Raw genomic sequence first — 24,520 nt, forward strand, 5'->3', positions numbered from 1 at the left:
AATACTGTTCTTACAGTAAGCACAGATAGTGAGCGCTAGCAAAAGGGAGCAGGAGAGCCCTATCAGGTAGTATGAACTTGGGACAGAGTGACTCAAAGCACTCCTGTGTTACCTGGGGGCAGGGTTCACCTGCTGGTCTTTTCCTTCACTCAAATTTTTTCTTTTTAAAATCTCTACTCAAGCCCTGGCTGGTATAGCTCGGTGGATTGAGCATGGGCCTACAAATCAAAGGGTCGCAGGTTCAATTCCCAGTCATGGCACATGCCCAGGTTGCAGGCCAGGTCCCCAGTAGGGGGCGTATGAGAGGCAACCACACATTGTTGTTTCTCTCCCTCTTTCTCCGTCCTTCCCCTCTGTCTAAAAGTAAATAAATAAAATCTAAAAAAAAAATTAAAAATAAAAATAAATAAATAAAATCTTAAAAAAATATCTCTACTCAAGCAACACCTCACTTCCTCAAGTCCAAATTCTGCCTGCGTGAACTGGGCACTGTCTCTAGCTCTAGACTTTTCCAACCCAGGATCTGCTTTGAGGAAATTTCCAATAAGAGATGTGATACTTCAGTGGTGCCTACTATATATAACCCAATGGAAGTAACTTATCTCTGGAGAAGCTGCCAAAATACAGTAAGAAGGCTTACTCACCATTGCTGGGTAAAAGAGGATAAAAACAGCTGATCCCAGGAAGCCTGTTGGTCCCAGAATAATTACATTATAAATCATGCCCAGGATAGCAACTATGGGTCCTCCAGCCAACAAGCTGCCCACAGCGGCAGCCTCGAACATTCTCTGCCCGTCGTTGGAGCACAGGTTGACGAGCTGGGAGACACAGAGAACAGTGAGAGGACCCTGTGAGGACGCAAGCCACTAGTGTCAAGAGGAGGAAAAAGGGCAAAGCAGGGACCTGAAGGAAAGAAAGAGCTCGGCCTGGGGGGCTTTCTCTCCGCCCTGAAGCAAAGACCCCTTACTCACCTCACCCACAGACTTCTCCTTAATGTTCTTTAACTTAAGGATCTTCTTAAATGCCATGGTGAGGATGGCCCCCCGCAAGCGGATGCCAGTTCGGTAATTCAATGCCCAAGTCAGTGCAAGCGACCAAGAGCGCACGATTTCTGTCAGGAGGAGGCCCAGGACTAACAGCAAGCTGTACTTGAGATTAGAATCTGTGCCCTGGGAGTACTCCAAGAGGTGTTTCACCATGAAGGCCTACAGGGAGAAACACACACCGCCGTCAGCATCTCCACGGCACCCACACACCACGCAGCAGTTTTATGTTAAGTTAGAAAGAGGAGGCAGCTCCACTGTTCAGTGATAAGTGGATAAGCAGGGAAAAACCTCCTTGGAGGACAATCTGCCTGCAGTCATTTACTGAGGGCGTCTTGCAGGAGGTAGTTCCGATTTGAAAAGTTCTTCCTTAAGGACACCACCACAACTGATACTCTTTCTAATGTAACATAAACCTGTCCATCAGCTGAAATTAATTCTAAACACATGGTCATTAAAAAAAGTATATATTTGACCTTATTCCAGCATCTCCACACATTGATACATTTCTTTAAATGAAATTATGAACCTTTTTTTGGATCGTTTCAAACGTGCTTATTTGATAAAAAGGAACAGTGTACCTACAGTTGGACTGGGGAAGAGTGAGAAGTGCATTTGCAAAACATTCCTGAAAATAAACATCAGCAGTTTAATAGCACAGAAGGGAGTAAACAAAGCAGACTTTCACAAATCCAGAGACCCTCCCACGGGCCCTCCCCACGCCCCGCTCCCTCCCAAAAACAAAAACATGTTACCTCAGGTAGCATATGTCTAACACCACCTGCAGTGAGGAAGGCAGCAGCCCCCAAGAACCGCCGCGTGCCACCTCCAGCTCTGAGGTCCTGCAACGCCGGAGCACACACTCACACAAGGCACATTCAGCAACAGGATTAAATACCAGCAAGTGGGAGGTAATGTACTTTTATTGAAAATGAAAAAAAAAAGTACCATCTTCAAAGAGCATCTCACAGACACTGTACAACAGGAGGAGCATTGCAGTAACATACATGGGAACATACAGAGTCAAGTTATACAAGGCTAGCCATCTAACAGGTCATCTGGCCTCCGCCCGTCGGGTTAGCTACACACAGTGGAAATACAGAACAGAGCCAGCATCTGTTTCCAGAGTCCGGAGGAGTACAGCAAGCTGACAGCACTTAATCGGTTAGGGCTCCTGACGCTGCAGTGAAGCTGCAATGGAGGAGATTCTCCAGGAATAAAGACCTTGCTGCTAAGGAAAGAGAATTAAAAACAAAACAAAACAAAAAAAACAAAACCCAAAACTCCCCAAAGCGGTAACTCCACGTAAAATTGCTGGTGCCGTTGGTTCACTAGGCTGTGAGCAGTGACTGGCTTCAGCTCAGGACAGAAGACAAAAATCTAGGCCTCAAGGAAAAACGGGTGGCATCCTGCAGTCTTTTCAAGTCCCTGGCAGCTAAAGTGGGTCTTGCCAAAAATGAAACAAAACAAACCACAGCAAAAGAAAGCCAAACCAATCCCCCACCCAGAAGGAAGAAAAAAAAAAGTAAAGAGAAACCCATCCACCCACCTACCCCGGAACCTTCTAGCAGAGGGCACCGGAGCTGGAAGCCAGCTCTGAATGACAGACAAAAATAGAGGCCAGACACAAGTGTCCTGAGGCAGCTAACGCTGAATTCCAGGACCCAGACTTGCTCTGGGTGACTGGGGATTTCTCACTTTTCCTAGAGGAGGTTAATACCAGATGTCCACTAGACCCTAAGAGATCCCCACCAATCAGATTGATGTCAGTCTCTGTAAATAGCCTGATCATGTCAATAGGAGATTTCAGATGCCAACAACTATTGTATTCCACCTTTCCCCTCCCTTAGATTTTTAGGTTTATATCCATTGTTTGGGTCACCACTGCATACGGCTGGGTTGTTGGTTTACTAGCAAGAAGAGTGGCTTCTTTTCCAGTATGCAATCCAAAATGCAGAACTGAGTCACTGAGTGGCAGGGTCGAAACCCCATTTTCCTCACGTGAAGCGACTCAGTAAGATGGCGGTGCAGTAAAGCATTTTCTCACACACCTCGGCACTGACGGAACAGTCTCCAAAGGAAGGCGTGAAAGGACAGCAGGATGTAGCTGGGGGTTCTTTCTCTCCCATACCTTTAGAGTGCCATTTTTCAGCACGGTAATAGCATTAGTACCTCCCGCAGGGGAGGAGCCGGGGAAGGTAAAAGACATAACCAACACTTAAACTATGCAAAACTTTCAAAGGGGGAGGGGGAAAAAAAAGAGGAAACAGCAGATTAAAGAATTTCCAACACATAGGGTTTTTAAAAAACAATTACATTTCAAACCATTTTGTATGGGATAAAGAGAAAAAAAAAAGCTTTTCATGGCAAATCCAAACAAAATTTAGTTTTAAAAAGCTACAAATATATCACGTCAATTTAAACAAACTGGGAGAAAACTTGAGATGGTCAGCATAGCTGTCTGGCTGTGGAAAACATTCCCAGTGAATAAACATTACCTTACCTGAACTCTTGGCGAGAGACTCTGCCCAGCTTGACTCTCTCATTCTGACCGCAGAATACAGCCAATCCTGAAAATTCTAAAGAACAGCTTCTGTCACTGGTTCCACTACAGAGAGACTCCCCCCAAATCCAGATTCTGACAGCACCAAGCAAGCTGCAGCTGGAGAGAGGTTGGAAGGGTGGAAAACTTACCTCTCTAGAGGCTTTTCACTGTCCTTTCCCCAAAAGGCCCTTGAGTGAGTTAGCATTCACCAAGAGATATAGCACTGCAGGAGGTAGCCTTCTCTTGCAGATCTACAGGGCGGATGCTAATTCTTTACACACACATCATAGGTCAGGCCTGGTCTTTTAAAACTGTTTTAATCCAAGAAGGCCACAGGTCATCTCTGTAAATTCAGCAATTTGGCCCCTCGTCTTAGGTCAGGACCATACCCTTATGGATGCTGGTATTCCATTAATGTTACGGTGACCCTTGGATGCCCTGTGCAGAGTGGTGGTCCACTGGCGTCACTGAATCCTTGGATCGTCTTGATCAGAAATGTCCAGCCCTGGCTGGCCAGCAGTTTAAAAACAAAACACAACCACTTGATTGGGTTTCATCTGTTCTGCGTATGGCTACCAAGGTTCAGGGAGGCCTGAGGGGAGGTAAGAAACGTGCCATATTCGGGGAGTGGGTTCTTATGTAGATTTCTGTAAGAGCAGACTAAGCCAGTTTGGAAGTTGTGCCACATTTGCAAATGTGCAAAAATCTAAACGGGGTGTTCCTCGAAAGGATTTAAGTCCACAGACAGAAGGTACGCTCATTGCTAGTACCAATCTTGAAACCAGCCTGACTGTTCAATTTCCAATGGGAAAGGAATTGATTAGAATTGGAGCTCCAAAAAAGATGTTTGCATTCTTTGCAATTTTAAATGATTTTATCAATTAATGGGGCTGTGGACAACCACTGCTTTGAAAACTGTTCTAGGATGCATCTCATGAACTCATACAGGCCTCAAGGTGCTCTTCCCCAAGGGCAGAGAGAAGGAAAAGCATGCTGCTGTTTTCCTTTTAAAGGAAGACCCTCTCAGCTTTCCCTGGCGTCTAGAAGAATTTACTAAAGATTAGTATTTCAGTGAGCGGTGCCTTAAGAGAGAGATTACAGAGTATACAGATGCTCAGGGCAGTGACTGTAGGCCCCCAGGTAAACATGCACAGGTAATTTTTTCCCAGGTGAAAAATTAAAATCCCAACAATCTATGGAGTAAATTTTTTTTTTTTTTGGTGAGGAGAGCCAAAGAAGTTCTTACATTGTCCAAATGTAATCAAAAAGCCTGTCCAGCGTGCTACCCAGTGGATAGAATTCCATGAGAGATCAGAGCAGCCACCCACCCTGTAGTGAAACAATGACAGAAGCTCTTCTTGGGGGAAGCCGGCCCTATGAAAACGTTTGCCATTTTGGCCAATAACATAATATTCAGTTACATGGTCCCTCTTACTTAAAACTTACACAAAAATGTGTTAGTTGGTCAATCAATGTAGAAACCCAGTAACAAAAAAGTAGTTTTTCTGCTTCAGAAAAAGAGATCAAAACTTTTTTAAAAGGCATCAAACATTAAAAAAAACAGCAGAAAAATTGTAAATTAGTTTTACCTAATCACTATGCATCTTAGGCACATACTTACCAAAACCATGAACCTCCAGCTTACCCACACACGGAAAATGCACAGTACAGTAGCACTACTGCGTCGATGCCTCAAGGCAAATATGCAGAGAATAGATTTAATCAAAGTCTCAAGTGTAAGGCAGCACAGCAGGTGTAAAAAGAGGTGTCCAGAAAACAGGGTACACATCACGCTTACCTACTCTGCTTCAGTACACACTAGGAAAAAACCATGGCTGCCACCCAACACTTGCCACACAGTTTACACTACAGACCAAACTGAAAATGGACTCCGGGTTAGACAATAAAAACCTCAACAGTCCTCTAGTGTCTTCGGGACTCATCTGCCATAAAACAGTCAGCCATGTGACAACGCTGCCTCCAGGTATCTGGTGCACCACCAGCACTAGCTCCACAGCTTACGCCACACAAGACTGCTCTCGCCCACTCACAACACTGAGAGACACACCTTCCCAAGCCAAGACTGTCATCTCATGTCAACACACAGCAAAGGAGCGCAGTCCTGAACAGAGCCGGAATCAGTCAGTTTCACCCCCGCCCCAGGAAAGCAAGCCTGTTCCGTTTCTTATCTGGCAACACGGCCCCCACATCCTTCCAGCTGCTGACCAGCCACCACTCACTCCAAAATCAATTGTTCCCTTTCCACAGACCTGGAGGCATCTCTAAGGCTGCTAACTAGCCCAAAGGTGAGCACAACCCCTGCAACAGAACAAGAGTGTTAGAGCTGGCCATGGCCGGGCCCCTGGAGACTGTCAGAAAGGATGGTTAGAACTTACTGGTCCACTGAAGCCAGCCAGCTGCGTGATCATCAGGCACACGATGGAGAGGATGAGCCTGGTGCGGCAGAAGATCCATACAACCCTTCGGAGGGAAGCAGCTTCTGGCCCAACTTCATTCAGCTCTTCTTGCCACAGTCTCTCTAGTCTTAACAAGGGCACATGTCCTCTGTTACACATCTCCCCAGGGAATCTACACACCCTAGCTTCCCTCCTGCCATCACTTTTTGTCTCCAGGCTTTGACACCACGCACACAGTCTTTCCTTTAAAATTATGTACATAGCATTTGCCTTCTGGGGAAAAAAACAAAAACAAAAAACCCTTCCTACATATTTATGACTACGTATTTATCCTGCATAGGGAGCCTCTCAGGATATAGAAAACGATGAAAACAAAAGTCTTTCCTTCCACCCAGAAAGATTATCCCTGCACAGAACTTGTGCATAAGAACTTCCTTTCTCAAGGGTCCCCAACCCTCTCTGAAGGACCCCGTTGTAAAATGTAAAGGTGTAAACTAGATTTTAATCATGACAATGAGCTACCACAGAAATGTATTCTGTCACAAGGCGGCAACATAACCTCCCTGTAGACTCAGGAAGAGAGGCGGGGCTGAGAGAGAGAGAGAAAGCCCGTGGTTAAACAGGAGTAAAGATGAAATAGGAGATAAAGCAGAAGAGCAAAGAGAAAGTCATCCCAGGCTCCCCTCCCTCCATCGGCTAGCTCAGATCCCGAAACGACACAGAGCCGAGGACTCCACACTGCTGCACCCACACTCCTAGCTCAGGCCCTACGCATCCCGTGGGTGGGTCGCCAGGGTGGACCAGACACGCCTACCTTCTGCAGTTCACGTCGGAAGACTCGTGCTTGGACAAAGACCAGACATCCTCCATGGACAGCTCCCTCTTCTTGTGGGCCAGGCGGGCCAGGGGAGAAAGCCAAGAAAAAGTCATACAGGAGAAGAGCCCAGCATTGTCCACTGGGTGCTGGTGTCTAAGGAGAGAATACCCAAAGCACAAAACCGTCAACACACATCAAGACGCCAGCTGGCATTTATAACACACTGTCTAGTAAACAGAGCTCCTGACTAAAATCGGGGCTCCCCAAATCGTCCCATCTTAGTCTGCATTGCCAACACTGCTTTGGTGCTTCACAGAGAAGTCATTAAGCAGGAGAGCCCCTTACTTGGAAGTGGTCCGAATGGGCTTCAGAGCACTTAAGCTGTGGTGGTACTTCCCCTTCGGATGTTCCTCATCCAGGATTCTGAGCTGAGAATGCGTACAGACATCCAAGGAGAGGCCCTCCGCTCGGGCTGCTGTTTCCAAGGCATCTTGGCATTCCAACTGTTTGGGCAGAGAGGGAGGGAAGACATCAGAACAAATCCACCTGACATGACAGCCCCAACTGCAAGCCAGGTTCATCTTCACTGAGAAATTCCAAAGGTTCAGGGGGCTAAACGTCAACTTGGGTGGCACGAACTGGCTAAGGAACATTATACCAGACACCTAAAACTTCTAAACTAACTGACTTCATTTTTTTTAACATTTTCAGGTTCAGAAACATTGAGCAAAAAGTACAGAGAGTTCCCATGTACCTTCTCATCTGCCCCCTCTCCTCCCCATCCACTTCCCATTATGAACACGTAGCATTCGTGTGGTATGCCTGCCACTGATGAGTACTGGTACATTACTTTGAACTGAAGCCCACAGTTTACATAAGAATTCGCTCTTTGTGTTGTACATTCTTTGTGTTCTTTTGTCCCCCAAATGTTTTATCTTTCATTTCCCAATATGGACTGAGAGTCAATTAATTAACTATTAACTGCAAAGTCTTTTACCCATTTTCTTTGACAAAAAATTAAGATCACCCCCAATTAAACCGCCCTGTTGTGCAGAAAGAGCCAGCAGTACACATGCCTCCTGTCTTTCCTCTTATCAGCAACAGGGAAGGCAGAACAGCTAAAGAGCTCTGATACCCAGATTTCTGCAGCATGAAGCAGAGGGTCTCAGGAGTTGAAATACAAAGTTATACATATTTTCTATAGTGGATATACATATCAATTAATCAGGTGAACAAAAATGCATGTAATTCAATGTCTGACTCTGGCAGAAGAGTCTGGGCCAAGAACCAGGACACATCTGTCCCCACTTGCTCTAGGTGTATGCCCTCCTATCCCAAAAGCAGAAGCACTTTTCCTCAAGAAAGATTATGAGTACATCACCCTTTTCTCACACTATCACAAATACTTCCAGCAATTACTGCGAAATAGAAAGAACAGAGCCCCAAACTAAGAAGGAGTTAAGAGCTGTAGCACCGAACACACCTTGCACCTTACACAAAGCAGAGTCTCTATTGTTACCTCCCCGCTTTTCCACCCTGAACAAATGCCAAACACCAGCTGAACGGAAAGAGCAGACTGCATGCCTAGAGTCCCCAGTAGGCGTGGGTGCCCAGGTGCACTGCTCCTCAAACACAATAGCTTCAGTTCACAGGCTGGGCGCCCCTGCGCAGGATCAGGAAACTGCACAGCCCAGGCAAAGGGAAGCACATTTTTGTCCTTTTGTCAAAGGCAAGACAGACCAGTTTCAAGAGAATAACAACACAATGACAAGTGAGTCAACACTTAATTCAAAGAATTAAGTCCTACAAAGTCCTTAGGCATATGGTGAACACTTATTTAGTGGTTAGGGACTATGACACCTACTAATGAACTAAATAAAGGCTGCTGAGATTCAAGTACACACAAAGGTTGTGTGTTTGTCTTAAACCTTTAGGCTGCCTATAACCATAAGGGGAAGAAAAGAAAACCTTTGGATTGATAAAGAAGAAAGTTACACTAAAAATACAAACATACTTATTATACAGAAGTAGAAACTGGGAGTACGTACAGAGTAAGAACAGAATATTACAAAGACCAGCCTTATTCGGATATCCAAATCTTCAAAAGAAGAAAAAAAATAAAAGCAACACCACTTCAGTGCGCACTGGGTGTCTGCCAAATGGACCATGTGCTGGGCCGTAAAGCAAACATAAACCAATTTCAAAGGACTGACAAAATACAGTCCGTGGTCTCTGACCACTTGGGAACTCAGAATTCAGTACCAAAGACAACAGGGAAAATCTCCTAATATTCAGAAATTATGCAGCACACTTTCAAATAATATGCATTAAAGAAGACATCAAATGGAAATCAGTAAATAGCCTGAGGTCAATGGTTAAGAAGAAATTATAACACATCAAAATTCATGGGATGCTGCTAACGTGAGCATAGAGTGAGGTTGTGAGTGCCTTAAAAGAGTGTATTAGACAGGAAGAGTGAGAAATCAACCCGCCAAGCTAGTGCCTACAAAATTGTCCACAATGGGCCAGACGGCAAATATTTTAGGCTTTGTGGACCAAGAGGTACAACTGAGGATATTATGTAGGTACTTACATTACAAAAGAAAACAAATGTCCAGAAAATGTTTACTGATGGAATTCAAAATATAATAATAACAGTACAATTTTTCTGTAATAGTCTACTAATAGAATAACATTTCATTTAATTGGAGTTTAAAAAGGTTTTCTCTTTCATCAGAATCGATATGAAATCTTCATCTGTTAATGCTGACTTGTGATAAGATTTTACAATTTCCTCTTTGAAAATGTCTTTTCACACAGACAGGCCCTGTCAAACACTGAAAAGCCTTCATGAGTGTATGACTTTGATTGGGCACATTTACCTCTTGGAAGGCATTACAGAATTCTATTACACCTTTCTCTTGACAGTTGCCTTTTTTATGACATTACATTGCAGCTGACACTACGTTACCTTCCAACTGAAAGTTGGTGGAAGGTACTGAATGGCTGAATGAAATGGATTGTTTAAATTGTGGCAAAATATATTTATAACATAAAATTTGCCATTTTTAACATTTCAAGCATAAAATTCAGGGGCATTAACTATATTCACAATGTTGTACAACCATCATCACTATTTATTTCCAAAATAATATGGAAATTTCCTTTATACATCATTGAGTATATGAAGTAATTTAAATTACAAGAGCTGTAATCTCCACTACAAATTTGCGAGGGAATGGAGATCTCACTTCTTGTTTTACCTTTGAACAGCACGTGAAGTATACAGGGCAGCAGGACATTACTTACGCTTCGGGCATTAGCTATCACGGAAATTCACCACAGCACCATTTACATTCCCACTAGCAACGCATGGGAGACCCAACTTCTCCACATCCTCATCATCACGTGTGATTGTCATTCTTTTTTAGTTCAGCTATTTGAACAGGTGTGGCTCGATCTCTCATCATGATCTTTTTAAAAAATATATATTCTATTGATTATGCTATTACAGTTGTCCCATTTTCCCCCCTTCACACCCCCTCCCACCCACATTCCCCACCTTTAGTTCATGTCCATGTGTCATACTTATAAGTTCTTTGGCTTCTACATTTCTCATACTATTCTTACCCTCCCCCTGTCTACTTTCTACCTACCATCTATGCTACTTATTCTCTGTATCTTTTCCCCCTCTCTCCTCCTCCCACTCCCCAGTTGCTAACCCACCTTGTGATCTCCATTTCTGTGTTTCTGTTCCTGTTCTAGTTGTTTGCTTAGTTTGATTTTGTCTTTGTTTTAGGTGTGGTTGTTAATAATTGTGAGTTTACTGTCACTTTACTGTACTTGTTTTTTATCTTTTTTCTTAGATAAGTCCCTTTAACAATTCATATAACAAGGGCTTGGTGATGATGAACTCTTTGAAGTTGACCTTATCTGGGAAGCACTTTATCTGCCCTTCCATTCTAAATGAAAGCTTTGCTGGATAGAGCAATCTTGGATGTAGGTCCTTGTCTTTCATGACTCGGAATACTTCTTTACAGCCCCTTCTTGTCTGTAAGGTCTCTTTTGATAAATCAGCTGAGTCTTATGGGAACTCCTTTGTAGATAACTCTCTCCTTCTGTCGTGTTGCTTTTAAGATTCTCTCCTTCATTTTTACCTTGGCTAATGTAATTATGATGTGCCTTGGTGTGTTCCTCCTTGGGTCCAACTTCTTTGGGACTCTCTGAGCTTCCTGGACTTCCTGGAAGTCTATTTCCTTTGCCAGATTGAGGAAGTTCTCCTTTATTATTTGTTCCAATAACTTTTCCTCTTGTTGCTCTTCCTCTTCTCCTTCTGGCACCCCTATAATTCAGATGTTGGAATGTTTAAAGATGTCCTGGAGGTTCCCAAGCCTCTCCTTTTTTTGAATAGTTTCTTCATTCTTTTCTGATTGGATGTTCCTTTCTTCCTTCTGGTCTACTACATTGATTTGAGTCCCAGTTTCCTTCCCATCACTACTGGTTCCCTGTACATATTCCTTTATTTCACTTTTCATAGCCTTTACTTTTTCCTCTATTTTGCAAGCAAATTCAACCAATTCTGTGAGCATCCTGATTACCAGTGCTTTGAACTGTGCATATGATAGGTTAGCTCTCTCTTCATCACTTAGTTGTATTTTCTGGAGCTTTGATGTTTTTTCATTTGGGCCATTTTTTTTTGGTCTTGATGTGCCTATTACGTAGCAAGGGGCAGAGCCTTAGGTGTTCACCAGGGCAGGGCAACCCTGGTCACTGTGTTGTGACGCTGTATGTGGGGAAGGGGTCTGGGAGGGAACAAGGGCGCTTGCTCCACCCTCTGCTGCCTTTCAGTAACTTCCTCGGCTTCCCCCAAGCAAACTGGGCCCTTCTGGTGCTGATTCCCAGGTGGGTGGGCTTGTGTACATTCTATGACCCTGTGGGTCTCTCCAACGAGCTCTCCTGTGAGGCTGGAAGTTTCTCCCGCTGCCTCAACCCCACAGGTGTTTTCAATCGGTGTTTTGAGGCTTTATTACCCTGGGTTGCGCAGTCTGTCTTGCTCCCCAGTTTTGCCTGGTTTATCTGCGCACAAATGTGGGACCACCTGGTCTACCAGCCACCTAGCGCAACACACCACGCCCCTCCACTATCCACTGCCTCCCTGGGTCCACCAGCCGCTGCTTTGCCATGAGTCCTCTGGTGCTGGCTGACCCATTCCGCCACTGCTACAGGTCTGGATGAATGTGTCTTCTTTACCTCCTTGGTTGTTGGACTTCCATACAACCATACAGTTCTATACAGTTCAATATTCTGTCAGTACTGGTTGTTTTTGTTTTTAAATTATTGTTGTCCTTCACTTGGTTGTGCGAGGAGGCAGTGTCTACCTATGCCTCCATCTTGGCCAGAAGTCTCATCATGATCTTAATTTGCACTAGACTAATAGTTGATGATGTTTAACATCTTTTCCTGTGTTTACTTGCCACCCATGCATCCTTTTTGGTGAAGTATCTGCTCAAGTCTTTTGCCTATTTTCTAAGCGGATTCAAGTCGTTTCTCAGATGATTTGCAAATATGTTCTCTCATTTTATGGCATGCATTTATCTTCTTAACTGGGCCATTCAGAGAGCAACAATTAAATTTTGATCAAGTGTAACTTACTGATTTTTTTTTCTTTTAAGGATTGTGCTTTTAGTGTCATGTCTAAGAACTCTTTGTCTAACCCTGGGTTGTGAACATTTACTTCTGTTTTTTTTTTCTAAAAGTTTTATAGTTTTACATTTAGATCTATGATTCACCTTAAGTTAATTTTTGTATAAGGTGTAAGATTTAGGTAGTTTCTTCTCCCTCCCTCCCTTCCTCCCTTCCTCTCTTTCTTTTTTCCTATAGATGTCTCCTTGTTCCAACACCATCTGTTGAAGACTATCATCTCTCCCTTAAATTGCTTTTCACCCACGTATAAATCAGCTGACCAGACCTGCGTGGGTCTACGTGCGAACTCCACTCCACTGACCTAGTTGTCTATCCCTGCGCTGCTACCACTAACTTCATTCCTCCAGCAATATAGTAAGTCTTAGAATAGGGAGTATGATCTTTCCAACTTTATTCTTCCTTTCAAAAATTGTTTCAGTTATCATCATTCTTCTGCCTTTCCAGAAGAACCAAGTTCAAGAGTTGGAGAGTTTTATAGACATCTTTTGACATCACTGCATCAGAAAAAGAACACTTGTATGCCACCCATTAGTATTCTTACATGAGAATGGCATAGTAGGATTAAGAGAAAATGAAAATCTTTACATCTTTATTCTTTCAACAAACAGTTATTGAGCACCTATGTGAAAGACTGTTCCAGATGCTAGGAATAAGAATATGGCCATTTCTATTTATATAGTACACTAATTTCATTTTCTTCATCTCCAAAATGCCTAGCTACAATTTTCATCAAAACCTATGAAAAACAGAACCAGAGGCATGGAAACAGGGAACAGACCGACAAGGACCAGAGAGGAGCAGGGAGGGGGATAAGGGGGAAAGAAGGGGAAAGGTCCAGTCAAGGAACAGGTATAAAGGCCCCATGAACATGGACAATAGGGTGGGGACTGACTATGGGGGTGGGGGCAGGGCATGGGAGAGCAACATGGGAAAATTGGGACAACTGGAATAAAACAACAATAAAAAATAAAATAAAATACTTCCTGCTATACAATTACGGAAAGGAAAAAAGGAAAACCTATGCGCAAAGATTGCTGGCACTCTGCCATGAGCAAGAGGTTGCTGGAGAGGTGCCCAGCCACGCAGCAATGCAGGGGAGGTGCCGGAGCTCTCAAGGGGCCCACGGTGAGGACCACCAGCCAGCTGTTTATGAAGTCCTTGACCTGGGAGATGTCACCAGCTACAAATAAGGACACGGAGGCCGAGAGACAGAGGCTTGTCCGAGGCTTCTCACAGGCACTGGATGTGCGGGGAAGGCTGGGGCCTCATACAGCACCCGTGCTGTGCTATGTGCAGGGATGCCAGCAGGCTCTGACCCAGTTTTCCCTACAGGAGACCCCACAATGCTCTGAGTGCACCCAGAGATCTGAAATCCTCTGGCACACTTGGGGAACAAGGCAAAAGCAAGGGCACCCAGTGGGGACAGAGGTGTATATGTCAGGGCTCCTGGTCATTTCAACCCTGGGCTCTGCACCTGGCCACCTCCCCTGGAAACAAACCCCCTCAGACATCAAGGCTCTGACCCCCAGGCTGCCTCCCCAGCCCCAGTGATGCCACTCCATGCAGCTTAGAAACAGAATGTAGGATGACACACACACAACTCAAACGGGCCTCGCCAGAAGCAAAGGCCCCCACCATTGAGGCTCCTGAGGCTTCTCCTAGAACAAACATGCCCTAGGCTCACCTGAGGAGTTCCTGCCAAGATCCAGGAGTAGCGGAGATGGCTCACAGGACCCTGTTCAGGACCGGACCCACTCAGAGAAGGTCATCCCAAAGGGGAGGACAGTTGTGAGCAGAATGCCGTGGTGGAACCTGCTAGCTCCAGTGCTACCTGCCCGGGTCCCGGCTACTACAAACATTTTGGTCACAAGGCAAGGGGATATCCATCTGCCCAGATGTCTCAGGTACTTCCCTCCCTAGAGACATCCCAGGTACAGAACACCTGCACACAATTCCCTACAGGTGTCATATCATTTATCTCGCTGGTGTGTGTGGGTGTTTAACATAACCCTCCCAGCATTAGAAAATCAACTAGATATGGAAACAGGTGGGAACTATGACCCCTGGGCAGAAGTACCAGTTGGAAAGACTCGGGGTCCCTGGTGGCAAATGCCCTGTGGTGGCTCTGCCAGCCTGGGTCCTGCAAACAGGACACCTGCCAGGGGTTCACACCTGAGCCCTCACCACCAGCTGTCTCCACAGCCACTCCCTGCAGGCTCCCAGGTGGCCTCTGCTTCCTTCCTGCACTGGGCCCTGCTGGCAGATCCAGTGCAGAGTACACCCTTCCTTCCCTCTGGGGCCCAAGGGCAGGCTTGCGGCTCCTCTGCTCCCTCACCCCCTCCTCCTGAGGACCGCTTCCTGCCTAAGGCTGCCTGAATCGCCTGTTTTAAAAAACCTAACTCAGTCTACCTATTGGTAATGAGAAGCTGGCGCAGCTCATCCTTCCAGAATCCTCTCCACCCACCCAAGCCTGACTTGCAAAACCAGGCCACGGTCTTGGGGGCCCAACTGCTAAGGAAACCAAATCCATCAGAACACAACAGTGTGAAAGACACCTGGGAGTACCCCCAACTTGGATGATGCCCGGCTGGCTTGAGCCCATCCCAACACACACAATGATGGCACGTGAACTCTAGAGCACTGTTTTCCAGGCTTGAAGGCATCCAGTTTCTTGCAAGAAACCTCAGCGGCTGCCTCCAAAGGTGTCCTCCTCCCCCAGGGAACAGGCAGGAACTCTCTCCCCAGGGCCTGTTCTAAGACAGGCCAGGGGCTCCAGGTGGAGCACGAAGAGGCAGCCAGGGAAGGAAGAGAGACCGAAGGGCCAGCTCACACCACATGGGGCTCGCTGTGGGCACCACGAGGTCTGCGGTGAGCAAGTGAGTACATAATCTCCAAAGTCAAAGTCACAAGTGGGTGACTGGAACACTAGGAAGTAAGTAAACTACTTCTACTTAATTACAAAAATGCACTTCCTGATTGTTTTTAAACCAAAGATGAGCAGATGCTAAAAAAAGATACATCACAGACTGGAATTTAAATGTGAGATAAAAGCAGGTTTATACTACCCTCGTCTGTACCCACAGATGTCTCAGACTTGCCACTATGTGCCTGGATGCCCCACTTCTCTTCCTCACGAGGCTCCCTAAAAAAGCTTCCCTTGGCAAGCATGCCGGGGGAATAAAGGGTGCCTGTTTAAAGGTAAAAATAAATGTCTCCTACCACATTAACATTCTGTAAAGTGAGTCATCAACATTCTAAGGTTGAATGAATTAAAAACGGATATGAGCCAAGAGAGAAGATGTAATATATTCAAGCTATCAGGGCGTACTATAGGAAGGCGTAAATAACATGACAGGTTAGTCACGGTCCACCCTGACCGGGGGTTTTCCGTAGACCTACATCGTTGGAAACACCTCGTAGGTTACACATGTTGCTCCCTTTACTCACAGAACCATGCGTTAGATCTGTGGGGAGGAACTACACACCTAACTAGAACCAGAGCTGCTAAGCTATGAAACACCTAACAACCAAATTTGTGTTATCATAGGTATTTGTAGATCCTTGAAGAGCGGTACTATTCTAGGATGTGATCTCTTAGGAGTAAATGTGACCTGAACTGACTCGTAATTAGAGGCTGTCCGAGATCGACACACCAGGTAGATCCGTCTACTCAGACCCTACCCGTGGCCCTGAAGGAGACTGTGAAGAAACTGGGTCCTGAGGATTACAGGTGAGGGATTTTTGAAGGATGTCCATATTCAAGCAGAGATCAAAGAAACTCAACTAAAAGAACTGTACACTGACTGACATGACTATATGTAGCAAAAATTATTTTAAAAAGGGATTAAAACTCAAACCTGGAAGGCAGTGGAAGGAATCAGAATATGTGGGATTCCTCAAATAAAAATGTATTCATTTTAAAAAAACTGTTGCCTATGTTATATACAATCAAAAAAGCAAAACCCTTTACACTTTTTGCAGAAAAACAACATGACAGGGCAGGGAAATGGGAGTCAGAGAATATCTTGGGGAACCAATAAATGCCAGATGGGAGAAGAACTAATTGATATCCAGGTTTCACACCGTACCTAAGTCCATCTGGAATTAACCCCCAAAAGTCACATAAAAAATCATAAAATAAACGGGATAGAGAAAATTAAATGGCATAATCAGTCCAGCTATGGAAGGGAGATCGCCTCTATTTTTCCGCAAAGCCAGAAACTATTAAAGGTAAAATGGATGGGTTTAAATAGGAAGAGGAATTACTTTTTTGCATAATGAAATTTAGCATTAAGGGGAAAGGAAACAAAGCTCAAGTAGTGACCAGGTAACTAATATAAGATATTTTGAATAGTTGTATAATCTGTTTTGAATAGTTGAAAAAAATTCAACAAGTATCTGTTGAGGGTTCCACACCAGGCACTGCCCTGGGTGCTGGGGGGCAGGAGTAAACAGACAGACCTGCCCCTCAGAATCGCCGTCTTCACGCTGCTTACATCCAGTATTTCCTTCTGTAAAGTGTACTTTATTGATCATGCTGTTACAGTTGTCCAATTGTTTTTCTCACCTTTATCCCCCTCCGCCCTACACCCTCCTTCTTTTATCATCACCCCCCGCCCTTAGTTCATGTCCATGGGTCATACGTGTAAGTTTACTGGCTTCTGTTTCCTACACTATTCTTAACCTCCCCCTGTCTATTTTGTACCTACCACTTATGCTTCTTATTCCCTGTACCTTTCCTCCCATTCTGATAACCCTCCCTGCGATGTCCATTTCTGTGATGCTGTTCCTGTTCTAGTTGTTAGCTTAGTTTTTGTCTTTGTTTTTTAGGTTCAGTTGTTGATAGTTATGAGTTTGTTGTCACTTTACTGCTCATAGTTTTTCATCTTCTTCTATGCCTTAGATAAGTCCCTTTAACATTTCATATAATAAGTAAGGGCTTGGTGATGATGAACTCTTTGAAGTTGACCTTATCTGGGAAGCACTTTATCTGCCCTTCCATTCTAAATGAAAGTTTTGCTGGATAGAGCAATCTTGGATGTAGGTCCTTGCCTTTCATGACTCGGAATACTTCTTTCCAGTCCCTTCTTGCCTGCAAAGTCTCTTTTGAGAAATCAGCTGACAGTCTGATGGGAACTCCTTTGTAGGTAACTCTCTCCTCTTGCTGCTTTTAAGATTCTCTCCTTATCTTTAATCTTGGGTAGTGTAATTATGATGTGCCTTGGTGTGTTCTTCCTTGTGTCCAACTTCTTTGGGACTCTCTGAGCTTCCTGGACTTCCTAAAAGTCTATTTCCTTTGCCAGATTAGAGAGGTTTTCCTTTATTACTTTTTTGAATAAGTTTTCCATTTCTTGCTCTTTCTCTTCTCCCTCTGACACCCCTATGATTCAGATGTTGGAGTCCTTAAAGCTGTCCCATAGGTTCCTAAGCCTCTCCTCATTATTTTGAATTCTTGTTTCTTCATTCAGTTCCAGTTCTATGCTTATTTCTTCCTTTTGTTCTAAATCATTGATTTGAACCTGGGTTTCCTTCCCTCCGCTGCTAGTTCCCTGTATATTTTGCTTTATTTCATTTTGTGTAGCCTTCATTTGTTCCTTCATTTTTCGACCAACCTCCATCAACTCTGTGAACATCTGGATTACCAGTGTTTTGAACTCTCCATCAGATAGGTTGTCTATCTCCTCATTGCTTAGCTCTTTCTCTGGAGTTTTGATCTGTTCTTTCATTTGGGCCATGTTTCTTTGTTTCAGTGCACCTGTAATATTGTAAGGGGGTGGAGCCTTAGGCATTCACTAGGGCGGGGCAACCCTCCCTGCTGTGCTGTGGCACTGTCTGTGGTGGATGGGTCAGAGAGGGAACAGCGCCGCTTGCCTGCTCAGCTCCAGTGAAACTGGGAGTTTCCCCTGTCGTCCAACCCCGCAGTATTTTACAGCTAGAGGTTTTGAGTCTTTAGCTTCCCCTTCAGCCAGCCCCACCTTGCCCCACTCCACCCCACCTCCCGATCTGAATGGATGTTTCTTGAACCCCTTGGTTGTCGGAGTTCCGTGCAGCTTGATTTCCTGGCACTTTTGGTTGTTTTTTGTTTTTAAATTGGTTTTTATCATTATTTTGGTTGTGTGAGGAAGCAAAGCCTTTCTACCTACACCTCCATCCCAGCCTGAACTCCTCCAGGGATCGTCCATATTCTAATATTTCTAAAAGGTCAAAATCCAGAATAATCTACTAAATTGGTTCAAAAGCTTCTCTCTCAACTTCTACATTCAATGCACCAACCAAGAAATATAAGTTATTTAAAAATATAACTATATATACCTTAATAAAAATAGAGATAAAATATAATATGTGAAGAAGAAAAAAGTCGGGCAAACATACATTATCTGAACACTGCACCCGTTTTTAATAGGCTGTTAGCGGAGAGCAAACTGGTCACATGTAACATTTTAAATTCTCTGTCTCCATAACTCTACTGTCTGAAGGAAATTTTTCCTAAGGAAAAAACATAATTTAAATTGAGTGGTTTACTGGGAACTAAATGCCTAATACAAGATAAATGGTTAAACTAACAGCTTAGTGCTGTCCAACAAAAATATAATGTAAGCCACAAATGTCACTTAAATTTTTCTAGTAGCCACATTAAGAAAGGAAAAGATACAGGTGAAATTAATTTTAATAATATATTTAGCCCAGCATACAAAAAATCTTATCTTTTTAACATATAATCAATAACAACTTATTAATGAGCTATTTTACACTCTTTTTTTCCCTTTTTTGGTGCTAAGTCCGGCTGGCTCACAACAGGATCACCAGGGGAAATCTGGTGTGTACTTCATACACACAGCACATGTCAATTCAGACTGGCCACGTTTCAAATGCTCAATAGCTACATGTGGCTTGTGGCTACAGTATCGGACAGTGTAGCCCAGTAGTTGCCAAGTGAGGGTGATTTTACTTGCCCAGGGCACATTTGGCAATGTTTGAAGACATTTTAGTTGTCGCTACTAGTATCTAGTAGGTAGAGGTCAGTGATGCAGCTGAACATTCTGCAATGCCCAGGACAGCACCCCAAAATAAAGAGGTATCTAGTCCCAAATGTCAGCCATGCTGAGGCAGCCCTAGATAGCTAAACAGCTAAGCCAGGACTTGATGCACGCTGATCTAGCTGGATGTATTTTGTGAGGCCCATTTTTTACATTATGATGCTTTAAATAATCCTTTTTAGAAGTAACATTGTACAGACTCTCCTGAGAAGGGATGAGGACCCCCCCACTTCTCTTGATTTCTCTCCAGGGTCACTACATACGGACTGAAAGCCTCTCTGTAGCCAGAGGACACGGCCACAGGGATAGGCGTCCGCAGCAGCTGGCTCTTTCTAAGGGGGAAATATTGATTGGTCCAGGAGTTGAGAAAACATTAAACAAAGAAATCCTACTGCTATTTATACCTTCCCTAGGACTATATGACTGGGAGACACTGAACATTTTTTTTTCCTACCCAGGTGATATAGACACGGCAGGGTGGGGATGCTAGAGAGCTAAAAGGGGGCAATGAAATTCAGGTTCAGCCTGGGTTTAAACAAAGGTCAGGGACATACCTGCCCCTCTTGTGAAGGAAACAAGGAACATTTGATCCATAAGCAAACAGAGACGCTTGCACAAGAGACGTTCCCTGATCTGTGTGCACCAACACCATGCCCGTGGCTGTGATCACTGTGTGCACCCACCGCACTGCGGGGGCACCGCTTACCTGCTTTGTCCCATCTCATTTTCACAGGCTGCCAGAGCGGAGTGTCTGCTGACAGGGCAACCACGGGTTTTCCCCCTGCGTGGAGGCCCCTGGGACAAGCTACAGGGGCCAGAAATCATTCTCTAAGCTGAGCAATCCCTTCCTGACAGCGGGGCAACAGCGGAGTAGCCTTCCTGAGCCTGGGGACTGAGGATTCAGCCAAGCTCTTGTGAATGCAGAGAATGGCAGGTGGCAACAGGCAACCCAGAGGTGCCTCCTGGCTTCCCGGGGTTTCGAGGCTGCACCACTCCTCCTGTGTGGCACGCCCCGCAAAGACGGCAGTCTCCGAGGCGCAGTCAGGATACCCGACAGCGTGTTTTCCCTGCACTCTCCCTCGTTCACGAGACCTGAACACAAACACAGAACGGGCAGCCTCTTCTCTCCAACCCTTCTGGCCCAGGCGAAAGCTTTTCTGTCCCAGTCCCCTCAGGCGACACACTTTTATAAGGGGAATTATTGTGTAGTTTTAGATACAGGTTTCAAGAGACTCGAAATATTAAAAATTAAATTCAAAAGAAACTAAAATTTTCTTTTAAATGAACAAAATTTAAAAAGATGAAGTCCTCCCAAGACCAGCTGACACCAGGCTTTCCCATCTCCCCTACCCACAAATCAAGGAAGCCGACCAAGGACATTTCCTTTTTCAATTCTCATCACGTCTGCCCTCCAACCGGCTATTTCCATTATCCTGGCCATCCCTAGCTCCTCCACTAAGAACTTCCAGATGGCGGCCACTGTAGTCAAGAGGGACAGCAAAACGCTACAATGAAATCTTCACGGGGAGGAAGCAGAAGAGAGTAGAAAGAGCCTACTCTTCCGTCAGAGAACTGGTAACCTCGGCCCTTACAGCTCAGCAGCTAGGAATTAACTCACACATCTCATCTGCAGCTACCAGTTCACTCGTGTCTACCTGTGCTGTGCTGCGCCTCATGCCGAGGACAGCTATTAATAAACCAGTGGATAGAAGCGCACATCACCACCAGGGTAAGACAGGTGCTTTCCCACAGTTTATAATCTAGAATTACTCCATCATCAGCAGGAATTGGAGGCCCCTTATTTTCATAAATAAGCTAACGCCTGAGGAACTTTATTCAAAGTTCCTGTTGCATTGGGGAGTGAGATTAACTTTGTTATTACAATGATAAGGTTTCAAAGGATTACACTGAACATGAATCACAGAGGGGAAAACCTTATGGAAGGAGCACTGGGAGCCCCACTGGTGCACGGGACAGAAGAGACTTCACCCCCTGAGATCTGGGGCAGAGGTTCTCAGTGCGGGCTATACAGCAGAGTCACCAGGGGAGTTTTAAAACAACACTGGTGCCTGAGCGCTACCCCAGAGACCGATATAATTGGTCTGGGATAGGGCCCTGCATCAGTATTTTTTGAAAGGTTCTTAAAAAAAATGCAGCCTGGGCTGAGAACCATTGATTTAGATAGTAGAATACTGTCCTTTGCATTTGACAAAATGACTTAAGATTTTCAAGCTTTGGCTTAAAAACAAACAAACAAAAAAAACCCCCACCAAAATGAAATTTATAAATAAAACTCCCTTCGTGTGTGCTCCTGTTAAATGCTTCATATATAAGATGTGAGTGGTTGCACGATGTGACCCTCCAAGACCACAGAACAGGCCGGAACTGCTGGCAACAGTGAAAAGAAAACACAAAGGTGAAGACTTGGGCAGTCTGGCTATTTTCCCACCGTGAGAATACAACATTGAAGAAAACTCCACAGGTATGACTGCTCCACCCCATACCTGCTTTAGTAAATAGAAGTTTTCATCTGCTATAATAGAGTTAAGATGATACTTTGAACAGCTAATACAAAAAATAATCTTAAGTAATTTAAACACATATAACATCTAATTATCTAAATAAGCTAACTCCCTAAAAAGGGGGTGGAGAGGGAAGGGAGTACAAGCTTAATCCCACTAATCAGTGAACTTCATTGTGGCCAATTAACTTCACATTAGTCTGTAATTCAGATATTAACAGATCTAACCATTGTGACACCTTCTGCCGGCCTGGATGCCTGTTCTGGCGTTGACCTTTTCATTTTTGGTTAAGAGAGAGGGAATGAATGGTGAGGCATTAAAAAGAATTTGCAGAAGGCTACCTAAAAGCAGAACCAAGATTCCGTTGAAAAAGTTTTCATTAACCATTTGTAGCTTCCAAGTTATCTATCTCAACAAAATAAAGACTGAGGTCTTTAAAACTGCTTAAAAAAACAGGAAGCTAGTTCCGATATCTTTTTTTCCTTTTTAACAGAAAGCTCCTTCAACTCATGCCCAAAGGCTATATTTACTTCCCTGAAGCAGCATTTCCTAGGAAAGCAGCAGCGGCCCTGCTGCAGATGGCGTAAAAGAACTCATGATCAAGGCCAACCTCAGGAGACCCGTGCGCTGTCGGTTCAGTCACCAAGCAGCAGAGCCACTTGGGCTCTGCACCAATAGCAGCGCTGTTGTCATCTCCACCGGGGAGCTCTGGACTGCTATTGGAGACCAACACCTGGCACCAGGCCAGATACCCTTATCATACGCATACGGAGCTCTATACAGCTTTATGGATGGGGGAGGTGGGGGGACCAAAACAAAAAAAAGGCAGGTGTTCTTACTCATCCTGTCACTGTCCAGAAAACGTGCTGAGTCACTGTGTACCAATCAGGAGAAAAATAATGCAGAGACTGCAAGCACTCAACCCCTTCACCCTGTCCTTCCCTTAAGCAGACTCACAGGTAACGTTCTTGACTCTGAAAACACAAGGGCATAGACCAATTCACACCCCCCTTTTCTCCTCCCTAGGGAAAAGCTGTCAGAGTCAAACTCTCTAAAAGTGTAAGGCACTAAACAAGACTACTTCGTAACAACAATTATGTCTCTGGGTTGAGGGGATAATGGTGATTTATTTTTGGTATAATATTCTACATTTTGCACAGTTTCTATGAGATCCTAGTTCTTACATAACAATATACCTTAGAATCGTATTTCCTGGTAATTAAGATATTAGATCCACATCCTGATCTCTAGGATATACCTTCAAAATAATTCAACTCACTAATTATAAAACCCCACCCCAGGTTAAAGGGTCAGCTTCACATGAAACTACAGGAAATGCTAAGCAGAGGTCACTGGACTTTGTGAATGTATGCTTTGTTACCTTGCCCGGAGGCAGAATACTCCAGCTTGGTAGAAAGAAAACTCCACCAACGGCACACTTTTGAGTGGAGAGGAGAAAAGGAGAGAGCAGTCAGAAGGGCACATGAACTTTAACTGACTTCTGCTTATCTTCCATTCTCCCTCCTTTCCCAGATTCGACATACTAATGAAAACCAAGCCACCCTAAGCTCAGGTTTGGGAGCGGTCAAAACAGCTACACAATAAAAAAGTCTGACAAAGCATTGAATAGCTTTGTCTCGCTTTTGCTTAAACTTTAACTTAAAGCAACTAAAGTCCACCACCAGCTGAAACGTACCACCCTATTCCTCTACATCTACGACTGCACTCTTTATGCCTAAAGCCGACCAGGTCCTCGTTGGCCCTGTCCACAACTTGCTTCTGCTGGGTATCTTCCTTTTTCTGAGTCCTACCTATTCCTCAAGTCTCCAGTCAATTGCTGCCTCCTCCTGAAGACCTCTGATTTCAAAGACTGAAGCACTCTCTCCTTATTAATCTCCATAGCATCTACCTCAGAGCGATCTACACACGTGTCTCTGAGTTGAAGCTTCTGTTGGAGCGCAGGCAGGCCCAGCGTCAATTTGTCTTTATCTACAGCAGACCCACTTCATTCCGTGCTTTGTGTGCATCTTGGCGAGGGCTCAAATGTTCACTGAATTAAAACAAAGAAGAGCCCTGGCTGGTGTGGCTCAGTGGATTGAGCACCAGCCTGTGAACCAAAGAGTCACTGGTTCAATTCCCAGTCGGGGCACACGCCTGGGTTGTGGGCCAGGTCCCCAGTCAGGAGAGCACAGGAGGCAACCACACACTGATGTTTCTCTTCCTCTGTTTCTCCCTCCTTTCCCTGCTTTATAAATGAGTAAATAAAATCTTAAAAAAAAAAGCATCACATCTTAGAATAAAGAAATAAATAAACCAGAGCTCGTGGAGTTATGGGATCTACATAGGCTGATACGTGCAAGCAGCGATGAGAAAAGGAGCTGTGCCTGCAGAGCCCACCTCAGCTACGGCGGCACCAGTGTTGAGGAGTGGTCTGGA

At 44.6% G+C, this 24,520-nt stretch overlaps 1 protein-coding gene across 3 annotated transcripts in view; it reads right to left on the reverse strand.

Moving 5' to 3' along the window:
• The window catches only part of ABCC5 (ATP binding cassette subfamily C member 5), a 77,344-nt gene that overhangs the window by 44,604 nt on the left and 8,220 nt on the right, over positions 1 to 24,520 (reverse strand). For 2 of the 3 annotated variants that reach the window (XM_028504726.2, XM_036017757.1), the window contains exons 3-7: positions 7,168 to 7,325; positions 6,820 to 6,975; positions 5,985 to 6,132; positions 972 to 1,205; positions 645 to 818 (exon numbers count right to left, since the gene is read on the reverse strand). In XM_028504726.2, the coding sequence (XP_028360527.1) occupies positions 645 to 818; positions 972 to 1,205; positions 5,985 to 6,132; positions 6,820 to 6,975; positions 7,168 to 7,325 (870 nt within the window). Of the gene's footprint in view, positions 1 to 644; positions 819 to 971; positions 1,206 to 5,984; positions 6,133 to 6,819; positions 6,976 to 7,167; positions 7,326 to 24,520 lie in introns of those variants that run through there. The other variant, XM_036017758.1, reaches the window with a different exon arrangement.

This window comes from Phyllostomus discolor, chromosome 2 (assembly GCF_004126475.2).
Source record: "Phyllostomus discolor isolate MPI-MPIP mPhyDis1 chromosome 2, mPhyDis1.pri.v3, whole genome shotgun sequence".
Taxonomy (NCBI): domain Eukaryota; kingdom Metazoa; phylum Chordata; class Mammalia; order Chiroptera; family Phyllostomidae; genus Phyllostomus; species Phyllostomus discolor.